The sequence below is a fragment of the Sinocyclocheilus anshuiensis genome, unplaced genomic scaffold (genome assembly GCF_001515605.1).
Source record: "Sinocyclocheilus anshuiensis isolate Anshui unplaced genomic scaffold, SAMN03320099.WGS_v1.1 scaffold566, whole genome shotgun sequence".
Taxonomy (NCBI): Eukaryota; Metazoa; Chordata; class Actinopteri; order Cypriniformes; family Cyprinidae; genus Sinocyclocheilus; species Sinocyclocheilus anshuiensis.
The window spans coordinates 132,657-150,803 of NW_015542410.1; the positions used below are offsets into that span (position 1 = coordinate 132,657).

At 36.7% G+C, this 18,147-nt stretch overlaps 2 protein-coding genes across 3 annotated transcripts in view; one reads left to right on the top strand and one right to left on the bottom strand.

The window, feature by feature from the left end:
- hsf1 (heat shock transcription factor 1) overlaps positions 1 to 14,711 on the bottom strand; it is a 19,604-nt gene extending 4,893 nt beyond the window's left edge. The window contains exons 1-11 of one of the 2 annotated variants that reach the window (XM_016492611.1): positions 14,309 to 14,711; positions 12,774 to 12,882; positions 11,996 to 12,132; positions 10,240 to 10,358; positions 7,199 to 7,274; positions 6,274 to 6,335; positions 6,011 to 6,098; positions 5,786 to 5,919; positions 4,959 to 5,192; positions 1,000 to 1,077; positions 252 to 357 (exon numbers count right to left, since the gene is read on the bottom strand). In XM_016492611.1, the coding sequence (XP_016348097.1) occupies positions 252 to 357; positions 1,000 to 1,077; positions 4,959 to 5,192; positions 5,786 to 5,919; positions 6,011 to 6,098; positions 6,274 to 6,335; positions 7,199 to 7,274; positions 10,240 to 10,358; positions 11,996 to 12,132; positions 12,774 to 12,882; positions 14,309 to 14,434 (1,269 nt within the window). In that variant the 5' untranslated portion in view covers positions 14,435 to 14,711. The remainder of the gene's footprint in view (positions 1 to 251; positions 358 to 999; positions 1,078 to 4,958; positions 5,193 to 5,785; positions 5,920 to 6,010; positions 6,099 to 6,273; positions 6,336 to 7,198; positions 7,275 to 10,239; positions 10,359 to 11,995; positions 12,133 to 12,773; positions 12,883 to 14,308) is intronic. The other variant, XM_016492612.1, reaches the window with a different exon arrangement.
- A 216-nt stretch (positions 14,712 to 14,927) lies between these two features.
- Positions 14,928 to 18,147, top strand: part of bop1 (BOP1 ribosomal biogenesis factor) — a 95,458-nt gene continuing 92,238 nt past the window's right edge. Inside the window, exons 1-2 of the mRNA XM_016492613.1 lie at positions 14,928 to 15,180; positions 15,664 to 15,921. Coding sequence (XP_016348099.1) covers positions 15,103 to 15,180; positions 15,664 to 15,921 — 336 coding nt within the window. The 5' untranslated portion in view covers positions 14,928 to 15,102. The remainder of the gene's footprint in view (positions 15,181 to 15,663; positions 15,922 to 18,147) is intronic.

The window sequence follows — 18,147 nt, forward strand, 5'->3', positions numbered from 1 at the left end:
AACAATAAATAATTCAACATTTCATTACAGTGATTTATACAGGCATACATACATAAATATATATGTTAAAAAAATACTAGTTAAGTAATGCATTATGCATTTTATGTTTAAAAATACAATTATTAACAATGATGAGAACAACAATAATAATAATGGATCTAGTATAATTTTTTTATTTTTAAATTTCAAATTGATACTCTTACAAGTACTTGGTTCTTAAACTTGCTGCTAAAGACTGAAACAATATTTACATCAAAGAAAGGCGAGGTGTCGAAGTTAATGGACTGAGCACTGAGGATCTGCTGAAGGTTTTCTAATCCAGAGTCAATGGTCTCTAGATGATCACTTAGTTCTGTCCTGTGGTAGAAAAGAGGAAACAAAGAAAATCATCTCTCAGACACCACACACAAACCAGCCAGTTCCACTCTCCAAAAACCAAACACTCTCATTTAATGTTTACTTTTACAAAAACAACCAATAAAATTCAGCAATTTTGCTTCAGCAACAACAGGAAGCATTTAAACACTCCTATTAAAAACGGGAGAGAGGCCGGTCCCCAGAAAGATCAAAACTGTGATGATGATGTCATAGAGGGAGGCGGGGCTGCTGACCTTATCACATTAGTATCCACTCAGAGGTAGGAGGGGAACAGGGATCAAAGGGTGATCGGGTAATTAGAGGATTCAAAACATGCGTCTTGTTTCAAATGTCATGCCACACTCCATACTTCCTTCCCACTAGACATAATAAATTGTGCGATCATGCCATTGCACTTCTCAAATTAAGCTCAGGACCCCCCGAACACCCTATTTACGCCCTCTACCACCTCCAGCACACCTGAACCCACCAACGACCAATCAGCAATCAGCATTTTTCAGGTATACTGGGGCAGAAATGAGTGAATGAGCCTGAGAAGGCAAGCTAAGCGCATTCAGCGTCTATGTGATCAAGCACAGCGTCAGGCGTTCTGGGGACGGATCGGCCGACTGAAATGCTGACCCATTATGAGGCCTGAGGTGTAGAGACGAGGTGGAGAAGCCGGAGAAAAGGCGAGAGATCTCAGACATCTGAGGATAACTGAAAAGACAGAAGCACAACATGGCACTAGAGACAGCAGGGGGCGCTACACACATCAACGGGCCTCTGCCACAGTCAGAAACGGGGCTGTTTCAGGGGGAACGGGAACTAGAGCCAATGTAGGCGGGGTGAAGTACAGATCGTTCTGAATTGGGTTTTTATTGAAGTCCCGGTGTTTTGAAGCCACCAGACATTGCTGAATGGTTATAGAGTAGGGCTGGGCAAAAAAAAAAATTTTTTTTGATTAATAGTTTTTTTTAAATGACGTCGATTTGATATCGATTCTCAAAAGTCGCGAATCGATCTTTTCCGGTATTTATTTCAGCACACATTTAAAACAAGATCTGATTAACGTGAATCTTGCCCTCAGGTGAAATGCTATAGTAATATTATAAATCTGCGGAAGCATTTGATATCACACATAAGGCACCATGATTTCCGCAATGAATGAATGGCGGGGCACACTGTTTTGTTTACTACACACATACTAAAGCGCGGACAACGCTCGCGTTGTTTTCAGCTTCTGCCGTCTCACTATATGATGATATGAACACGAATGTCATCTCCAGCTGCTCTGAGAGTCACTTCATTAGCATTGTACCGTTTCATTTGAGAATCGAAATCGAATCGGGACATCTGAATCGATACCCAGCCCTATTATAGAGTGTTGTAAAACTGCACTATTAAAACTATTTCCTCAATGAAAATCAATTATGTTCTTGGACAAACCTTAAAATCTCTATCCATCTATCTATCTATTAGGGATGTTCATTTTAACCGTTTAACCGGTTAACCGACCGTAAGAATTTTGACCGATTAATACAATCAGTTGGTCCGAACTAGGGATGTTCATTTTAACTGGTTAACCGACGGTAAGAATTTTGATGATTAATACAATCAGTTAAACGGTTTAAAAAGTCATTTAATTATTTATCTTTTCAGTAATTTATCAAAATATTGAAAAAGGTTTGCTGCATGGTTAAAATACGCTACACGTATAAAAAAATGTGTTTTTAGGGGGAAAAAAAAAACACGAAATGTTTACAAACATTATAATAAACACTGTAAACAATTTTTTTCAATTAACAGTAGCCTATTTAGAAAAGAACAAGAATTAAAAATATAAGAAGCTATAGCAATATAAAAGACAAGCCAAAACGAATTGATTTAGGCTAAAACGAAACTGAAACCAACGCTGGGTCTCATATTCGCGATGTATTTGAATGGCAAATTATTATTTATTATGTAGCTTACTTCACTCGCGTTCCAATATCCACATAAAACAAAATGTTTTGCATAGCATCACGGCGGTACTGTGATAACACTTAACGGCACAGATTTTACTACGTATTTTTTACTACATAATTTTTTTCCATATGTTTGACTGACTGCATTTTATTATGATAATGAACAGGCTGCATTGTCAAGGTGGCAATGCTTAACTGTGTGCGCGCATGCGGCGCCGGTGCAATCACTTGAATTTTTTCCTTCTAACAGTGGAAGAAACTGCTCCTTTTAGTCCTAAAGATATCGGAATTGTAAAAGTTTTGCCTTTACCTTTTTTCTGCCGTCTGTTTCCTTTCGCGCAGCACAAAAATGAACCGAAACTCTGCGTACTAGGCTTGTTGTTGCACTGGCTTTATAGGTAATATATTCGTTGGCAAAATTGAACAAAAACGCACAATATTGTATTTAAAATATAACAATATTAATTTTAAATAAAATTTTAATATTAACTTCTTATTTACTGAACTGTTGTATAAAATCACATTTAATCTCATGATATTCGGGACAAAATCAGCACTCATGTGATAGCCTACTGCTCTCGCTGCTCGTGTGATGTCGCTTATCATATGAGATAAATATGAGCCAAAAACTCATACAGGGGTATTTTTTTGCCCCAATATCTTGAATTTTAGAGCATAACTTCGTTTATGGAGTTGTTGCTCTGCATCATATTTGTCAACAGTCAACTGTAAGATGACGTACAGGTCTAGGGGTGGGGCCAGTGCATTAACTGCCTTAAAATATTTTAATCGCGTTATTTTTTCATAACTAATTAATCAAGTTAATGTTCTTGTCGGTTAACGTTTAAAAATCAGTGAACGAGCGTCGGTTGTCGGTTAGGAAAAATAACCGAAATGAACATCCCTACTATCTATCTATCTATCTATCTATCTTTTTAATAAGCCCTAGTTTTAGGTCTGTAAATATGCAAAGGTGAACCACCAAGAATATCCAGTTAAGTACATATTAGTCCTAATTTTTAAAGAAAAACTTCAAAATTAGACTGATTACAAGATTTGCACAGTAACTTGAAGCAAATCCAACTCAATTCATGTGCAGCCGTATGAACTTTGATTTTATGTTCGGCTAATAGTGTGATTATTTTGCATGCTAGTCATGGGTTTTATTCATTTGCAAAACAACAATCAAATACACATTAGCTTGCACTTTAATTACTTGTAAAATAAAAGGCCCTCAAATTCAGTGCCATAGGGGACATGAGATGACTTGACATATGGAATAATGCACTGGCTCACAAGAATATCTGGAAAAGTATTAGTATTAGTCACTATGCCAGTCTGCCAGGCTAAATCAAGCAGCCAAAGTCCACAAATAAGTCCAGCTGAACAGTTAGTTAAGAGCAATGCTTCTGCAGGATATTTGTTTAAAAAAAAAGATCTGCTCATTCGTTTTTTTAAGCTTTTTTGATTGATGTGGAAATGGATAGTTTACCCAAAAGTGAAAGTTCTGTCAATAAATATTTGCCACATGTTTATTTTTTTGTACAAAATTCAAAAGGAACAACTTAGAAGAAAGTACACAATACTCCTTTCCATACAATGAAAGTGGATGGTGACCATAGCTTTAAAAAAGGACAAAACAGTGTTATTTTAGTATCACTGATATACTATTATAGTTTTTGTTAATATTTTAAAATAGATTTTGATTTAAATTTTGTTTTCACATCAATTTTAACGTTTTACAAATTTTGTTTTGTTTCATGTGACTATATAGTTCTTATTCATTTTTATTTTTAGTTTATTTAGTTTGTTATTTTAGTACTTGAAGTTGACAATATTAAATGACAATAAGAAATATTACCTTGGCAGCTAGCTAAAATAAAAATTAAGTTTGCTGAAATAAAATGAGTACGTTTTTTTATTTTTATTTTATTTCAGTTAATATTTAAGTAATGAAAAATGGCTTTAGTTTTAGTTAGCGATAACAACACTTGGACAAAAAAAAGCACCATAAAGTGTCATAAAGTAGTCCATTCAATTCATTCAAGTTTTTAGAAGCCATATGACCATTTTGTGAGAACAGTCCAATAATTGTAATTCAAAAACAAAATCTTGCCTTGCCTAGCCTCTTTCATGTTAAAACTGCTGTTTGTGATCCAAGAATGTTTGTTTGCATGCACATGTATTATGAACGTGCCAGAAAAAGTGCTCACCATCCGCTTTCATTGTATTGAAAAGAACATCATCTTTTTTGTGATACAAAGAAAACAAAACTTTCATTTTTGGATAAACAATCCCTGCTGAAGCCATTAGGATCACACCAAGAAAGGGCGCAAATGGGAATGAAGTGTTACTCGGTAAGGAAAGGGAAGACTGTGAAGAGAAGCAGAAGCTTTGATTGTCCTAAACCAGGGGTGCCCAAACTCAGTCCTGGAGGGCCGGTGTCCTGCAGATTTTAGCTCCAACCCTAATGAAACACACCTGAACCAGCTAATCAAGCTCTTATAGGCATACTAGGAACTTCCCGACAGGTGTGAGGCAAGTTGGAGCTAAACTCTGCAGGACACCGGCCCTCCAGGACCGAGTTTGTGCAACCCTGTCCTAAACGGATGTGCATTTGTTGGGAAAACTCACTTGTCCAAGCAGGCCACGCTCAGACACTTCTGGTCGTTGGGAGGCGGGGTCGGGGCAGTGACGGGCTCACTCTCCTGGAGGATGGAGTTGATGAAGGTTGTGGGGGAAAGGGGCGTGTCCACAGGTACACCTGATACTGCCTCCACTTCCACTTCAACAGGACACAGCTCCTCCACCTCAGGACTGTGGGCGGGGCTAGATGGCTCTTCCTTGATGTGGACCAAGGGGCTTGTTCTGTGATTTAAAAAAAACATTTCTTTCATAAGACTTTCGAAAACAACTGTACATTTAAAAAAAAAAACATTCTTTTAACTCTTGCAGGTGATCCATGTCAGACTTACACAGAACAGGCAAACAGCTAAATTGTCATTAGAAATTATAGTTTTAAATATTATAGTAAAGAAAAGGTTTATTTTAGGGCTATTAAGATGCATCGTGACATCATTTTTATTTTTTAGCTTTTGACCACATTTCTCTCAACGTGATTTGTTTTATGCTAACAAACACTGTCTGTGACGATGCTTTTTTTTTTTTTTTTTTAAACAATTAAAAAAATAAATAACGTGATTTGTTTTATGCTAACAAACACTGTCTGTGACGATGCTTTTTTTTTTTTTTTTTAAACAATTAAAGAAATCAATACATAAATATATTTAAATAATATGATCAAATATAAAATCACAAGAAATAATTTTTCACATAATTATATGACAATTAAGCACATTTCTCAAATCCTTTCTTTGATTTTGTAGTCAAATGTGACTTATTTTTTTGCAAATTTTTTTTGAGATTCACCCACTGCAGCTATAAGAGAAGGTGAAACTTACCTGTCTTCGACCCACTCCTCTGTGGCCACAGGGTTGGACTGCGCCAGTTCAGTGATATCAGAGATGATTGGCCCCGTCTTGACAGGCGATTCTGAGGTGAAGACACCCGTTCCTGTGAAAGCTGTAGAGGAGGGCTGCACACAAGAAAACATACATTAAACTTAACAAACCTAGCAATCACTGGTAAATTCAGCTCATGGTTTGATACAAGCATGCAGGACTCACAGAGAGAGCGGGAGACGACTCGAGCGAGTACTGCCGAGAGTATTTGGGCATGGAGTGTGTGGAGCTGCCATCATTCAACATCAGGGGCCTGTGAACAAACAGAACGAAAGGGAGAGAGAGGGGAAACATCCCACATAAAATAAAGGGCAAAGAAAAGGAGTGAAAAGTTAGAACAGAGGACAATCACACATTTCAATATTTAAATAGGAAGCTAAGCTATCAATGTGGACATATGTGTTAATGTTAATCTGAGGTTGACTTGCATCTTTCGCTTCACTCCCAGGACTCTGTTGGACCGCGCCAGTGTGATCAAGAACTGAATGAGCTGTGGAAACAAAGAATAATCGATTACTACTTTTTCTATGACATTCTCATGTATATATAACTTCTAAAATACATTCAGAAGATACTGGTTTAAATACATCAGTTAAAAGTATGAATAAAACATTGTCTATTCATTTTAAAAACTGTGGAGTCCAGAAAAATATGGATGTAGATGAGTTTGTTTCTTCATCGGAACAAATAATCACAATAATCCACACAACTCCAGTCCATCAATTAACATCCTGTGAAGTGAAAACCTGTGTGTTTGTAAGAAACAAATCCATCTTTAAGAAGTTTTTAACTTCAAACCATTGCTTCTGGACAAAATACAAGACCATAATCCATAATAACAGTTCCTCCAGTGAAAAGGTCTCTCCTACTGTCTTGTCACATCAAAATGCACAACATATTTAAAACAGTTTTTCCTAGTAAACAGTGTTTGATCTGTGCATATTTCTCTCCTGATTCAGACAAGACTACTTTTTCACTGGAGGAAGCAATATTATGGATGGAGGACTAGTATTTTAGCTGGATTTGTTTATTACAAACATGCAGCTTTTTGCTTCACAAGAAATTAAATGATGGACTTGAGTCTTGTGGATTATTATGTTTTAATCAGCTGTTTGGACTCATATTCTGACGGCACCCATGACGGTGAATCAAAATGAACTTTCACACCAAGATTTGTCATATTATGGAAGTAAAATGTGATGCTTAAGCGATTTCATTTTGACTTAAACTGATATGGCTGCCTGCGATGATGGATTGGATGAACTTTTAACAGCAAAGGGTTTGTTGTGAAAGACTTTTACAAACAAATGTATGTGTCACTCTGAAAGCATGAAAAAGTATAGCTGATTTTACCTTATTGACGACTTTCTGCTGTTGAGCATGTTTCTGTCTCAAAGTGGCAACTTCCCTCCAGAGCGCCTCATTCTCACTGCGGGAGAGATACAGAAAGATGTAATGTAAAGTCTGAGGCAATGAGTTCTCTTGGAAGGTGTCAGGATTTAAATTTTCATGCACGTTTTGAACATAAATACGACCGTGACTGAAAGATCTTTGGGGTGGTTGTTTTTTTCAGGGTGATTGAGTAAGGCCTGCTTCTCTTAAACTCCCTTGACGCTGATAAAATGGCATTTTAAGTGTGCACTCACGAGTCCAATATGGCCACAGACACACGGCCTGAACACAGTCCAGCACACAAGAACAAAACCACAGGCCAATACTGGACATCACTGTGGTGGAAATGGAAAATTCAAACACAACAATGCCAAAGAAATCCTACGAGTTAAAGGACATTTGAAATAATGAACAAAAAAAGTTTGAAAGACACAAAAAATAAAATTAAAAATCTACTACGCAAACAACTGTATGGTCCTTCCATAAACACAGATGCGTTGCCTGATAGATCTGCTTAAGAAGCACAACATATAGAAACCCATATAGTGTCACGCTTTAGTTTGGGGACCAATTTTTACAATTAACTAACTAAAGTTTAGGTATGGGGTAGGATTAAGAGATCTAAACTATTATATATAAACGACAAAAAAAAAACTACATTTATAAAAGTTTTAATTTAATTTTAAAGTTAATCTTTGATTTAAAATAAAAATAAAAATCTGGCTTCACTTCATTAAGAATCTTTTCATAAGGGCCCAATGAATTAAAACCATCACAGTCCATCAAAATATACCTATATATTGCTTAAGAAAATTAAAGTACAAATAATGCATATGCATATACAGTGGTGTGAAAAAGTGTTGGCCCCCTTCCTGATTTCTTATTTTTTTGCATGTTTGTCACATTATATTAGGGCTGTGAAAATAATCATAAATAAAAAATATTATTTCAGTCCTTCTACTTTCATGTTTAATTTAATGTGTTACTTGCCATTACTTCGTAATTATGTGAAAAATGTATTAGTAATTTCTGAGTGAAAAAGATTTCCATGTAAATCAGTTTTTTTTTTTTTCAGTGTAAATTTGAGTGACATCATCTGTGTCTGACATTCATCTCATGGACTCCCTGCAGACGGGTCTCTTATATCGAGCAAGAGACAGAGATTATGAGAGGACTCAGCTGCATTATAACCCAACGTCGCTCGTCTGTAAAACAGCAACGTGCAGGAAGAAGCTCTTTAAGAGCCCCCTCCTCCCATCATGTGACCTTCCCCCACTCACCCCTCAGCAGATGGGACGGGGGTTTATATAGAGGCAGGTGTGGATTCCAGTAAGCAGCGTGATCAGACCTTTCCCAAATCTACATTCAGACTCCGAATGACACAAATTCGAGGCAATTGCCTTTCAAATCTTAATCAAAATCTCCTTCACGCCAAAAAAATCCAACTAAAAATATGACTGTTACCATAATAATTTAAAATAATCACAATTTGTCTCAATTGTTCGAAGGCATTGTGAATAATTGTACATTTTTAAATTCTGATTGAAAGGCAAGAAAATAAGTTTTAAAAATGAAATAATAGAATTATCAACAATATATTTTACGGTTTGATGATATTTCACACTGAACTTTGATAACTTGATTTATGAATAAATTAGCCATTATGAATTAGCGTTATTCTATTATTTTTCTATATGCTGGCTGCATATTTATTAAAAATACACTCCTGTGCTAATGTATTATATGTAAAAAAAAATTAACAACATTAAACATATATTGTGTTAAATTAAATACCGTACAAGCTCCATTTGGACACTCCAATGGAAGCTTATGGGGCAAACTTGCAGAAATAAAATACAAGTATTATTGAATATTGAATTATTAAATACTATGAATACATACTAAATATAAATCAATTTCCATATATTTGTATTATTTAAATATGATTTAGAACATTTTCTTAATTTTACATGTTAACACATTAGCTACAGCAGCCATTCTGAAAACATATTACATTCATTGACTTGAATTTAGAATGTATAATTAAATTAACTTCAGAACATTAGAGAGACTGACCTTTTTTTTTTTTTAAATGATTAAGATGACTTGTTGGATTTTAGAAATCTGCAACATATTGAGAGGACTAAAACCCCAAAATCAATGCAAAACTGAGTTATTGCAGAGGTGACACATCAAAGCAGACATCATCCGTAATATTCTGCCTGTGTGTGTACCAGCCGACCACTCCTGTGTGTGTGTGTGTGTGTGTGTGTGTACCCGTTTTTCTATTCTGGTGGGGACTTAAACCTGAATACACACAGACTCATGGGGACTCATGTCATGGTGGGGACCTAAATTGAGGTCCCTACGGGTAAACAAGCTAATAAATCACACAGAATAAAGTTTTTTGAAAATCTAAAAATGCACAGTTTCCTGTAAGGGGTAGGTTTACATGTAGGGTTGGTGTAGGGCAATAGAATATACGGTCTGTACAGTAGAAAAACCATTACGCCTATGGAGAGTCCCCACAAGGATAGCAAACCAGACATGTGTGTGTGTGTGTGTGTGTTTGTGTGTGAGACAAACCCTAGAGACCCGTGCAGCTGTGAGAGCGGAAAGTGACAAAATGCCTTCAGACAAGCTGAGAGCAGCTGCCGAAATACGTCACACTGGCATGAGGAAGGCCATCTGTTTTAGAGCCATGACTAACAGGGTTTAAAAAGGTGAAGCATTAATAAGCGGTCACAAACCCAGCAGAGATTAACCCACATTCACATCTTAAGCGTTACACTTTGAACTGCTATTGATATCAACCCGGCGTAACACTGGATAAAGACTAACCGCCTGGCTGTCAACAAGCCAACTGTTACATCAGTCAAACTTTTCCCAGTAGGTTAAGGAACTACATGAATGCCAGTTTAGACTAAATTAACCCAGAACCGGAAGAGGAAATGGAGAAGCAGTCAAATGTGTTGGCCAAACCTAAATGCAATGTGACTTACTGTTTGAGGGTGCTGATTTTGGAGTCCATTGACTCCTGCTTGCCCTTTATGAGCTCAACATCTGTGATCATTTTAGACATTTCTTCAGTGTTCAAGTCCTCGTGTTTAATATTTGACACCTGCAGACAGACACAATGAAAACGTCAAAGATACGAACTGAGGAGTGTGCATGTGTGTGATTGGAGGGCTGAGTCGAGGCTGTCATGACCCGTTTCTGAACCCTCGCATAGTGGAAAGCATGTGTTAACGGTTTGATTTCCGCCCCGAGCTGGACATTTGGATAGAGCGGGAGAGGAAACACTATAAATCGGAGGGCTGGAAGTGGCGTCGATGGAGCATCAGAGTGACGCCAGATTAAGTGCCCCAGAACCTCGGCCTCTAATCCACGCGTCTCCAGCTGGCTTCCTCTCAGACCTGCTGATTATCACAATCTGTCACTGAGCCAACGTGAAAAAGAGGGACACCGGGATTCAAAGTGGCCCGAGGAAACCCAGCAGAGCACATGGAAACCATCACACACAAAAAACTTGATCTGGTTACCAATGACCAGACTCAGAAACTTCTGAATGGAAATATACAAACCACAAATATCCGAACAGAAGTGGAGTGTTTCTTAAATGGTCTGGTTAATTCCTGCTTTCCATTTACTCCATTATACTAAATATATTTAGAAAAATCATTTATGTTTACACCCCCCCCCCAATTCATTTATATATTTTCCCCCTTAAACTTTTTAATTTCAAAGCCTCCCAAAAACAACGATCCCCTTACAAGAGCAGCTAACATGTATTAATTTAAACATGTATTAATTGTGATGATACAAAGACATGTTATATTATGTTTTTATATATTATTATATATTATATTATCATGATGCAGATTTGCATTTAATTACAAATTAAACTGATTTATGATTAATCCAATGATTTCCGACCATTATTTAGATTTACATTAAATTTAGTAAATGTGAAAGAATAGGTTGAAAGATGATAAAAATAAAATGAGATCAAATAAATTTTAAATATTTAGTAAAATATTTCTGGACCCTAGTTTGAAAACCTTGTCCAAGTGTCTAAGAACATATTTATTAAAGTCAGAAAATGGCAAATATATCACTCAAATTGATCAAGCGTACATGACAGAGAAAAAAAACCTTCACTGCTAGTTACACACCTATATTACAAACTACATGTAATGTTGGAAAGCCTTTGCTAGAGTCCAGTAAGAAAGGTTAATTTACAGTGGTGTGAAAAAGTGTTGGCCCCCTTCCTGATTTCTTATTTTTTTTGCATGTTTGTCACACTTTAATGTTTCAGATCAAACAAATTTAAATATTAGTAAAAGATAACACAAGTGAACACAACATGCAGTTTTTAAATGAAAACACTTTTTCACACCACTGTATAATCCCACTTTATTATGTTTTCCCTGTGAGAGAACATAATTCTGGCAAATGTATATTCATACGTGAAATGCTGCAGGTTTCAAAGCCAAACATGAGCAACAGGGAATTCCCCAAAACCCAGATCAATTCAGACCGCATTAGTAGTCTGGCATCATGACTGTGTCCTAAATGAGCTTCAGCCTGACTGTAAAGCTGCTTCGGATCAAAAAAGCCCCTCCGAAATACCAACTAATTGTAAGATCATTCAAAACTCAAGGTCACTGTGGCTCCTCTCTCATAAACACCCCGCTCATATATTCTCAGATGTTTCAGGAATCAGGAAGGCCATCGGGAAGATGAGTTTCTACCTACCGTTGTGACTTTCCTCTTGATGTTCTCCAGCAGATGCTCCTGTCCGCGGATGAAATATGGATGCTGGAATTCTGTGTCATCTTTCTCTGGTTTTACCAGCCCACCCTGCTCGATATGGACAACTTTCCGAAAACCATCTATGAGGAATATATTAACATGTTATAAGCACAGATATCATATATTAACTGCTTTTGGCTTTAAACTCAATAAGTTTTTAAGCATATAAAGAATACAGCACCCAAAATAAGCATCTGAGCACCTTGAAAAGTGCTCTATAAATAAAATGTATTATTATTATCAAATATATCTAAACTGTTAAATGTGGACAATCAGGGACTAACATAATGAAACACTGTAAAGCGGTTTTGAGACTGTGTTTTGTGAAAAAAAAGCTATAGAAATAAAACTGACTTAACTTAAAATATTGATATTCATCCACATTTTTGGATTTTCCAACAAAAGACAAATGAAAATCTTCCATACTGACTGCACCCAAAGTCAGCCTAAACATTTATTCTAAAACTAATCATTAGGCATAAAACTTCATACATATTGTGCATAATCAAACCAAAATCAGAATTTATTTTCAAAGCACTTTAAAAACCATAGAGTGTACCAAAGTGCTGTACAATTTAAAAAACTACAATACATAAAATAGAGAAAAATAAAATATCAAATTAAAGATAGAGATTACAAAAACATCCCAAATACATCTGCTCAAGCTTAAGGATCTTTAAAAAGAGCTGGTCAATTAGATACAGAATTCTCTTATACTTACACATATTGAGCTGGCGAACAAAACTGGCCATGTTATTGTGCTTAAAATATTTCGGCAGAACCTCTTTGGAAAACCTGCTCTGGTCGAACACATGAAAGCTGTTGCCGCTCTGAAAACACATCAGAAATGATTGAAACATCAACAACAGATCAACAAGATGTCCAAAGATTCCAAACAGCTTCAGTTCATTCTGAAATTTAAACAGATTTGTAGCCTTTCCAGAAGGTAAGCATCAGGCAAATCCACTTATAATACTCCATCCAGATTTAGACAAGAGGCAAATACTATTCATTCAATACTTTTTACATGTTCTTATCAGAGTTTATTTTGCCTCTGGCTTAAAGGAGACATATTATGCCCCTTTTTACAATATGTAATATAAGTATCTGGTGTCCCCAGAATGTGTCTGTGAAGTTTCAGCTCAAAATACTCCACAGATCATTTATTATATCATTTTGAAAATGCCTATTTTGAGTGGAAGCAGAAACACGCTGTTTTTTGTGCCTGTCTCTTTAAATGCAAATGAGCTGCTGCTCCCCGCCCCCTTTTCCAGAATAGAGCTGCGCCATTACAGCTCATAACCTGCTAAAAAACATCTGTTTTGGTTCTGATTAACATGTTTATCGCGCTGAAATCATGCGTTTTAAACCATATTAGTTTAAACTTCTGATATACGGTTTTCAGAGTGCACACATCCGAAGCACACGGACAGAAAGCGGCTGTAACAGCATGTGAGTACTAAACTCTCATTCACACACAAGTTTACGTTAAAAACACACACGAGTTACAAAAACAGTCGGTTATGTCTGTGAAGGTAAACAGCTGGGAAATAAATCATATGTTTATTTTAGATCTGTGTGGCAGCAGCAATATACAGTAAATGTATCAATAAATCCACTGCTGTCTTGTCTCCTCTGAGGCTGGGACTCTAAATAGTGTTCTGTGCTCGTCTGTGTGGCTAAACACAGAACAGTTATCATGATTTGCTCAAACTTTCGCCATGGCGTTAGAACTAGTACACCGTTGTTGCTTGCGAAAACACAATAACGGCGCCGTGGGTAGAAACTTACAGATTAAGGGGCGGTAATTTTATAATGAGATCCCTTTGCCACGTCACCAAGGGAGCGAAATCAGCGTTTTCTCAGACACTTGCAGAAAAAGGCTTCCCAAAACAAAGTTACTGGGTTAATCTTTTTCACGTTTCCTTGGTTGGTAGAGGCACCAGGGACATGATTATAGCACTTAAAACCTGGAAAAGTCAGATTTTCATGATGTCTCACCTTTAAGCCTAAACTGGTTCATGACGACTGAATATAAACCAATAAGCAAAACTATCTCAGGCCCTTTTAACCCAAGTATCAACAGGGCCACTTATAACACAAGGTAAAAGCTACAGTAAAATTCAGGTCCCTGTGCCTCCATATCAGAGGTTATTTTAGGCCTACACTAGCTCATCACAGATGAATCCAACTGCAATCCAGTTCTGTAAACCTTCCTCAAACCATCTGAAAGCCACGATCAGCCTCGGAACTCACAGGACTCCAGCAGATTAACGGGTCTGTGTCCGGATCCTCCACCAGCGTCCAGAGTTTGGTCAGAAACGCAGGTACATTACTACCCGAGACCATCACACCTCCGGGCCCCACACTGTGATACTCCATCACAGATAGTTTAGTGATTGCTTCTGACGACAATTACACCTCTGTTATGATGAGTCACTGATGAAGAGCAGAGTTACACACTCAAAGTGTGGCTGTACGAACGCAGATTACACCAATCTGATTATATTTCCACCTCGAAGTATCCGGATCCCGTTTAGAGAGCGATATATAGGCTTAAATTAATTTAGATAAGTGTTTTTGATCATTCAAAAGTAGTGGAAATTTCCATTAAATCCCCACAGCGTACAAACTGCGTAGAAACAAGCAGCGCTGAGAAGAGTCGCGCTCTGATGACGCCACCGCGACGCGTCTTTAAAAATATCATACACTTTTTTTAAATGAGTTTAGACACAAAAGACATAAATAAAAGCACATAACATGTTATCTGTAATTGTTTAAATGTGTTTAAAACGATTAATTTGTACAAATAAAAGGTTTAAATGTGCACACGTTCACCGTTGAACTTTAACCTTTTGCTTCAGACGCCGTTTTAATAAAACGCACTCAAATCGAAAGCATTATATTTGTTAGAAACGACAGATTGTTAGTAAATGCAGATTAAGGATATTTGAAAAGAGACTGTATAAAAAATAAGTAAAACAACCCGACGGCGTCGCCGTTTGACCTTTGACGTCATCGATTCGAACCCACATGGTCGCATTTTCAGCATGCGTCCAACGCACAGCGGCACCATGAGTAAATTAAAAAATAAGAAACGAAATTTAGAAGAGAATGAAGACGAACAGGTATGATTTGATATTATACTGATATAACGTTGTTTTGAAGCAGTAAGAGGCAGTTTATACATAATAACACGCGTGTTTATATAGCGCGAGGTTGACTTGAGGTGTTCTGACTTGATGAGTTTGAGATTAATAGTACAAAATGATGTATTTGCGTTTGTATTACTTATTTAATGAATATTAATAGACTGTCAATAGACACGTGCGTTCACAAAGGACGCGCCCCGCTTTCCCTAACCTCGGTTATGTGTATACTGTATTATTATATACTTTACAGTCAAAAGTTTGGAAACGCATGGCCAGGTATATATTTTTCATGTCATTTAAAACCTGCTTAAAGTTAGGTTGCAGACAAATATGAATTGTACTTTTGTAGGAAATTCATTATCAAAAAGCAAAATTTGGTTTAAATGTGTTTTTATTATTATGCAGTAATGAGTGTGTTGTGTTTGTTTTGATGCATTTGTGATGGTCTTTCTTTCTCAGCTGCCCATCTTTGATAAGGACGGCGGTAAAGATGCTCATCTAGATGATGGTGATGAAGATCAGGGTGATCTGTCAGACGGTGAAGAAAGCGTCTTCTCTGGGCTTGAAGAATCAGGAAGTGAGAGTGATGATGAGGAGGAGGAGGAGGAAGATGAAGAGGATGGTTCTGAAGAAAAGAGCTCTGACATAGAGGAAAATCAAACAGCCGACGGTGATGGAGACGATCAGCTGTCTGCCAAAGAAGTCATCAAACCTCAGGTACCGTGAACCAGCATGTTGACACTTTTTGGTGGAGATTTAAAGTTGCCTTTTAAGTGGTGAAATCCACTCTTAATTTGAATATTGATCAGGACTGATAGTGTGCAGAAGGCAGATTTATGTCACACAACTAAAAAAAAAAACATTTTGATGTACTCTGGTGATATGAAATTGTGTTTTGAAGGATTCATTAAAAGACTTGATCCATAAAGTTCTAAATACTCTGGTGCATATAATCATACAAAATATCAGAGTTGTAGACCATAAACACCTGGCTTATGCTATATATTTTTTCTTTAGCCCATGGCTGCACATTGATGCCATCAATAAATGTATGCACAGAAAGTTTTCGTTGCAAAAAGGCATGATATTATGCCATATGCATCTTCAAAGTCTGCGATCATCTACATGCACAATTTCCTATTAGCAGTCTTGATGTTTGACCTGCAAAAGGCCAGTTAAGAGACTAATAGTCTTCTCAGCAGCATGAATAATCTCACTGACAGAAATATTCATTTTAATCAAACCACAGTATGCCATTGTGTGTATTTGTGCTGCTTGTAGTGATTTCAGTGCTGAAAATAGAGGGAATATTATCATGATTAGCTGGTAGTTGGAAGTTCTGATTTGATCAGATATGGTAATTTGCCTGAAAGTTTGAGAGCCACTGGTTTTCTGTTATATACTATGTTTGCAGCTCATTGTCCTGTACAGATGTGATTTCCATTAGAACTGTATTTGTTATTGCCAAATGTTTTGCATTTAGCTGACTTTCTGTCATATGGAGGACATGGCGTTAAATCATAAATAAATAAATCTGTCATATGGAGTGTCACATTTCTAGATGGTGTTTTGGAATATACTGTGATTCCAAAGTTAATTTGAACACTTCAGCCAGACAAATGTCTGCATGTCATCGCATTTTGTAACCTGATATCAAAGCCGCTTGCTTTAAAGAGAAACACTAGTATTTGCATTTATTTATTTAGCAGATGCATTTATCTAGATATCTAAAGTGATTGTAAAGAAGCAATAACATGAGAGGTGCTAAAAATACAACGTTTCAAATAGGGGTCGACAGATGTGTGTTTTTCAGGGCCGATGCCGATTATTACAGACCAACCAACTTAAAAAAGCACAATGCATATAATAAGTGTAAATAATTTAATTGTCTTCATAGCTCCATTGTAGATGTTAAGAAGACCGCAACTATTTTAATGAAACTATAACACTAATAGCCTATTTTAGGCAAACTTGGTTCAAAAGCCTATTGAAATGTCTAAATTTTTGTCATCCTAATCTTAGCCTATGTGATAGTATCTTAATCTTGGCCTATGTGACAGTAATTTGTAGGGGTGCTCTGATCAGGATTTTTGAGGCCGATCACAGACAGCAGTATCTGCCGATACCGATCACCGATACCAATCTTTTTAAAGCCTTCTTTTTATAATTTATAACTATTTATAGTGATACTCCAATCAGGATTTTTAGACATTTATTCAGGGCCTGAATTTCATTTTTGAAAATGGGGGGAATTCCCCTCTAGGTGACTCTTGTGAGAGGGGAAGCAGCACGGACTGTGCTTTCACACAGGAGTCCACTACTGATCTGTGGCTGTTTACCGCAAACACAACATTTATCCATTAGTTTGATTTCAAATCCAAACACTGTCACTGAAAATGCTGTTTCAGCATTGCAATTCTTTTTTTTTTTTACACAGTACAGTAATACAATCTTTCACAGACATGTTTAAAGGGGCCATATGATGTTGCTAAAAAGAACATTATTTTGTGTATTGGGTGTAATGAATTGATTACAGACCAAGTAGACCGATAATCGATATTTTGAACCGATATACTGTATATGTCTGGTGTAAACATTAATTAATGTCAAAATTAAGAATAACAAGGGCTCTGACAAAAACTGCCTTCACTGGTGTTGGTTGTACTTCTTACTCTTGTCTTCTTCCATGCATCCATCTACAATAAGGGTAATATAAAGAGAGAGTTAAAAGTGGGGCCACTGTATGCTTCATGATTAAGCCTATGAATACTGTACTACAGCTAAACGGCTTGGGGAAATGTAAGTATTTGGCTTCAATAATTTACATGTTAGAAATGTATGTGTAATAGCATAACCTCTCATAATTCCTCATTAATTCTTTTCTGATGGCTAAAACATTACCTACAATAGTAGAGGTGACTATTCAATTCATCATCTAATGCA